The sequence below is a fragment of the Martes martes genome (genome assembly GCF_963455335.1).
Source record: "Martes martes genome assembly, chromosome: 6".
Taxonomy (NCBI): domain Eukaryota; kingdom Metazoa; phylum Chordata; class Mammalia; order Carnivora; family Mustelidae; genus Martes; species Martes martes.
Window position 1 is genome coordinate 116,919,604 of NC_137893.1, and position 6,000 is coordinate 116,925,603.

At 46.8% G+C, this 6,000-nt stretch overlaps 1 protein-coding gene across 1 annotated transcript in view; it reads left to right on the forward strand.

Annotated features, from left to right (window-relative positions):
- The window catches only part of NUDT3 (nudix hydrolase 3), a 118,687-nt gene extending 113,948 nt beyond the window's left edge, over nucleotides 1–4,739 (forward strand). Inside the window, 1 exon segment of the mRNA XM_080805550.1 lies at nucleotides 1,099–4,739. Within this exon segment, the coding sequence (XP_080661676.1) occupies nucleotides 1,099–1,277 (179 nt within the window). The 3' untranslated portion in view covers nucleotides 1,278–4,739.
- Nucleotides 4,740–6,000: the final 1,261 nt, after the last annotated feature.

Below are 6,000 nucleotides of genomic sequence, written 5' to 3' on the forward strand. Positions count from 1 at the left end.
CAGTTAAGCGTCTGTTTTCAGCTCAGGTCATGATCTCAGGGTCCTGGGATGGAGTCCCATATCGGGCTCCCTGCTCAGTGGGAAGCCTGCTTCTCTCTCTCCGTTTCCCCCTGCTTGTGTTCCCTCTCTCGCTGTCTCTCTGTCAAATAGGTGAAATCTTTAAAAAAAAAAAAAAAAATCCTCACAACAGACTTGTGAGATGGGTACTAGTTATTACTTCTACAAATGAAGAAGGTGGGGCACAGCTCAGTACCTAATTCAGTCACTTGCCACGAACTGACTGTTCATTAGAGCCAGTGATGTGATTGGAGCCCAGCATGTTAGCTCCAGCGTCGGGGTTTCTAACCACAACACTCTTCTTAGAGCTGGTCAGGACTCCAAGCATCTGAAAGCATGATCCCAGTTATAGTTGTTCAGGGCAGCCTCTTTTTCAGATACAATGGAAGAAAAGCAAAGACACAAAGATACTGAGGGTAGTCATTTCTGGTTTCTCGTGTTGTAGGTAATTGTATTCTTTATACTTTCTTCCATTTTCCTAATGTTAAGCAATGATCTTTTATTATAAGAGAAAAAAATAAAGGATTTTAAAAACAAATTTGAGAAAAAAGAAAGAAAACAGACTGAGAAGTTAGTAGGGATGGTTACTTTTAAAAATATTTTGTGATGTATGGATATATAACTCTTTAAATTCTGAAATAAATAACTGATTATAAGGCAGGCAGCCCCATAATTCTGAAAGTGGATGTTCGTGCTGATTTGTGCAGAAGATGCGGGTGCTGGCTGGGCTTCAGGTGTGTACCTGCGAGCCGGGCAAGGCCCAGAGGCCCTGGAACGCGAGAGGAGACCAGGAGGGTGGGTTTCACACAGTCTGCTTCTCAGATGTCCTCCCTATCTTCCACATCAGACATCTGTATGGTATTTGAAGCATTTACTCTTGTAGGGAAAGAAAAGGAGGAAAAACACCTTCGTAATGCCCGGTTTTAAAGTCTTGATAATGTTGCTTTTCTGTTTTCAGCGGCCCTTTCTCCCAAGCTGAAGATTAGAAGCCTGCGGTCGCTTCCCTTTTGTCCTCATTTCTTCTTCTGTCTGCCCCCACAGGAAGGAAGAGAGAATGGTTTAAAATAGAAGACGCCGTCAAAGTGCTGCAGTACCACAAGCCGGTGCAGGCGTCGTATTTTGAGACGTTGAGGCAAGGCTACTCGGCCAACAACGGCACCCCAGTCGTGGCCACCACGTACTCGGTTTCTTCCCAGAGCTCCAGGCCAGGCGTCAGATGACTGAAGACTTCGCGTAAGAGGAATGGAAATTGGAAACTAGACTGGAGCGCAGATCTTCCCTCCCTTGCTCTTTTCACCTCTCCTCACAGGCCTCCTCTCCAAATAAGGCATGATGGGCAGCAGAGAAAGGGGTTCTTGATGGTGTTGCTGTTTGGTGTTAAGTGATGGGCTTTTTCTTCTCTTTTTATGGAGGGGGTGGGGGGTGGGTGTGTAATTTGTAAGTACTTTTGTGCATGATCGGTCCCTCCCCTTTCACACCCCTACAATTGTCTAGAGAGACAGACAGCCTTCCCTCGGCCTTGGATTCTGAAGTGTTCCTGTTTGTCTCACCCCAGCCCTGGCCAGACGTTTTTTTCTTTGATTTTTAATTTTTTTTTTATTAAAAGATACCAATATGAGATGAAACCTTTCAAGAATTTGTCCTCTAATGCGCTGTTCAGTCCAGGAGGTTGGTCACTTCCCCGGCAGGGTACATTTATCTACACATTATATACTGGGCATATAATATGTAAATAAATGACTTTTAGAAGAGGAATTTAACTGTTTAATTTTTTAAGGTTTTGTTTCATTTTTTAAATTCGGGGTGTTTCTGAAATGGAGAGCCTCGCAGTTAATTTCCCTTTTTGTTTTTTGTTGCTAGTGGCTAGGTAAGTGTCCCTGTCCTCTCTCTCTTCCCCAGTCACTGACTGTAGTTACATAGGGTATGGAAAGAGTTTAGCTACCTTCGTAGCACTCCCAGAACTCATGGCCTTCTCGAAGTTGTGTTTCCATTGCCAAGAAAGACATAGGAAGAAACCTATTTTCTTTTCAATTACCGACCTGGGAGCAAATGGCCTCAGCTCAGACCTGGAGAAACAATGATAGAGATTGGAGTCCTCTGTACATGTTGACAGTAGGGATTTGAACTGGATTCTTGGGATCACTATCTAAAAAACTAGAGCATCAAGCACTGTTTCTGTCCTGCGGGTTGGAATTTTTTCCATTATGCTACTTACCGCCAACAATGGCTTCTCTCCTCGTGCATCCATGCCTTACACCGTGCTGAACTGGACATTGTCCTTGTGCAGAAGCATCCGCTGGCCTGGGCCAGTGCAGGTGTATGGTCCCATCCCCTCCCGGGTGACCATGTTTAAGTTCCCGAAAATTATACGGGAGGATGATTCAGGTGTCTGCTTAATTTTGTGATGTGACAGCACTTGGAATTGCACCACGGAGCATGCTCAGAAATAGTCAGTGTGTCTCCTGCTGAGATATGAAAGGTCCACCTTCTGCTGAGAAGTGGCATGGGAGAACGCTGGGTGGTTGACTAGAACGGCGACATCACGCATTGGCCTGCTGCAAACTCATGTTGGTTTTTGATACAGGCTTTGTGCTGGCTTCGTTTGCCAGTCGTGTCATTTAGTTGGGAAATAAGCAGAACAGGGTCTTGAGATGGAGGGGTGGGTCTAGGAGAGCGGACACTGTCAGTCCCTGGCTTAGGACATGCTGTTAGTGGCATCTCCTTTGTCAAAATGTAGCCAGGATGTGAAATGAAAATCGTAGTTTTCTTTATTTAAAAATTCTAATAAATACTCAAACTTTGAAAAGCTTTTGCTCTTCCCTCCCACTAAAAGAGATGTATGTATACATATATATATAAAAGATGTAGGCCTGTGTCATTCAGTGTTCAACATTTTGAGGGGACATCTTTCGGAGAACTTTAAATTTCGCTGTGTGTCTCTCAGTTTGTATCTTCTCTCCCAGTCTTGAGACACAGAACCACCAAAGGGTGCCCACAGTTTCCCTAGAATACTGTCCTACCTCTGGGAAAGGCATCCTGTCCCTAGGTAAGGGTCCCAGTGGACAAACCGCACCATGGGATTGGAGTTTAAATACCAACTCTCTGTTCACATGTCTTGCTCCAAAACGAACCGACTGCTGCTTGTTGCCCGATGAAGAGCAGTCTGAGCTGCTGCCTGTGTAAGGAAAGGAGAAAATGTAACAGGTTCAACCAAGCACTAAGTGGAATCCAAAAGACATGTTCTTCCAACTAAATTCTGCCTTTAGGAGATGGGCTAAAAATACTCTGCAGGAAAACAAGCAGGACTCCTAAAAAGAGAACTGCAGCGTTGCTAGTAATTCGTGCGTTTTTTCATGATCTAAAGATGTTTTTACTGGGCCGGTGTCACAACACAGGGCCCTACCGAGTCCAGTGTGGACTGATGTTGGCGTCTTTGGGTCAGGAGAGTGAACTGTGCCCAGAGGTGTTTTTCAGTGACATGAATGGATCCTATTAATGCAATTAACTGGGGAGATTGTGCTGATGCATTCTTAACGGAAAAAAAGAAGCTTTGTCCAACACCAGAATTGTGGAAACTGGTGCTATTTTCTGTTAACACTGGGATCCTGATGAGCGAGGATTGGTGTTCCTCCCTCCCTGGCACCGTTAACACCATGGCTGTCTTCATGGCTGTGTAGTCATAGCCCTTCTGTGATAGATGACTCAGACCCCTGGTCGCGGTGGCTGTTACTCTTCCCCAGAGAAAGCAAGGAGAAACAGAAGAACGCACACAAGTGATCCTACTCGCAGAGGCTTTCTTGGACACTGCTTTGCCATGAACTCTGCAGGTACGCACCTCATTCGAGCTCGACACAAACAGGTTGCTGTGTGTGGTGCAGACGCAGTCTCACAGTGAATTTGCCCGTCAGGATTCTGGTTTATTACTAGGGCGTCCGTCACAATCCACCGTGCGCCGAATGGAGAAAGCACTGGGGATTTCACTTTGTTCACTTTGTTTTCAGTTTATCGTTTTGCAGCCACTGGGGAAGCATCAGTGAGGTCATGCCATCTTTTTGGACCAGGGCTCTATGTGTGTGTGTGTGTGTGTGTGTGTGTGTGAGAGAGAGAGAGAGAGAGAGAGAGAGAGAAGGGCTACCAGGAGTCAACTGCATCCGATTTGTTTTTAGCCTTCCAGAATGGCGCGGCCCATGAAACAAGAGTCCTGATTTTTCTCGTAGCAAACCTGGCAGGATGGAAAAGTTAACGAATTGACAGTTTTGTTTTTACAAGTGTCCGCTGCCCCATCTGCCCCGTGTGGAGAGGGCTCCCGCGCTGCTGAGTCTGAGCTGAGGCCATCTGGAGGGATCAAAGCGTATGGGAGGAGCAAACCCCCCCTTCCCCAGTGAGGCCGAGGAAGGCCTCAAAGGTGCAGGATTTCCGCCTTCCGCCTGGCGTGGTGCAGCGCCCTAGAACCAGGAGGCCTTGCCTCTCGGGGCCTCTGGGGAGCAGAGCGGGTCACTGCCCCCGGGAGGCTTCTGCAGCAGTTCTGTAAACGCATTGCTACACAGTCAAGTTCCTTCGTGACACATAATTTCTGTTTTGACATTAGGAGTCAGTCCATGTAAGGTCTTTTAGACTTGCTTAGAAGAAGAAAAAAGTCAATCACCTTTTGTTGCAAAAAGCAGAATAAAATGTCCACACAGAAATGTTCTTCCTCCTTTTTCCCCTTTCTCTTGCCCACACACAGTTCTTGTTGGAGGCCGCCCTTTCCCCCCAGAACCTAGGTAATCAGAGGAGTAAGCCGACTCCCGCCGGACCTAGCTATGCATCTCACATTGTACTGTTATGTGCTCGTCGTTTCCACCTAGTGCTGGGGGAGTGCCTCTGTTGGTCTCCCCACCTGACCTTTTTTTAAAACAGCTTAGCCTGAGCCGCATTTCTTTTGGTCCGCAAAAAGGATTTAATAACCACAGTGTGATCTTTGCCACGACTGTGTGATTTTTAGTATTTCTGAAGTGTTCTCGAAGTCCATCCTAGTTGAGAGGAAATTTAGAATTGGAAGAAATACCTAGAGAAGTCGTCACAATGGGCTGAATTTTGGCTTTAAGGGAAATGAGGATTAGCTATCATTGATACTCCAGCCTGGTCCTGGTCCTTTCTGCATTTCAGAACACCCGTGTTTATAACAAATAGGAAACCTGTTAGCTCAAGAGGCTCTGGGGTGAGGAGGTTATCTAATGGTGATTATACAAGGCAAGGGCTCTTGTGGTTCTTGTTCTTGAAACTCTAAAAGAGGTCAGATCCGAAGCGACATAGGTCGTACTGCCCTGCCGAGGTGACAGCCATTCCTTCTGAGCCCTGCTGGGATGGAACCCATTTCCCCAAGGCCGTGGGGGGGGTGGCTTCCAGGCTGTGCAGCTGCCGATGTTTGCGACCTCAGCCTTGCTCCATCCGGGCACCCATCTCACTCAGAGTAGGTGGGAAAGCAGCCCAGGGTCAGTCTAGGTTCTCTGGGGTGAGCCTTGCAACAGAGACTTCACTGTCCCAGAAGAGCTGGGTTCCGTTGTTGTTTTAGACGGTCACCCACAAAGTAGACATTGGAGATTTTCAGGGAGTAAATTGGGGAAACACTGGCTACAATCCATGAAAGCCACTGTTGTCTGTTGATTAGGTAACTTGAGGTGACCAAAGGCCCTGGGAACCTGGGGATGTGAGGCAGACTTTAATCTGGAGGCCAGCAGCCTTTCTGCTTCCGCCTCGAGAGGCAGCTTCACTCTTTGACCACATTTTTGCCATAGCTGATGACCTTTGGGGGATGTGAGAAGCCTGATCAGAACATCCGAGCAAATGATACCTCTCACTCTCAGATTCATGAAATAGTTCGCCCTCCTAGTCCCCTTAAAAATGAATAAATAAAAAGAGAAAGAAAGGATGCTGTTTGGTGAGGGTGTGGACGCACTGCTT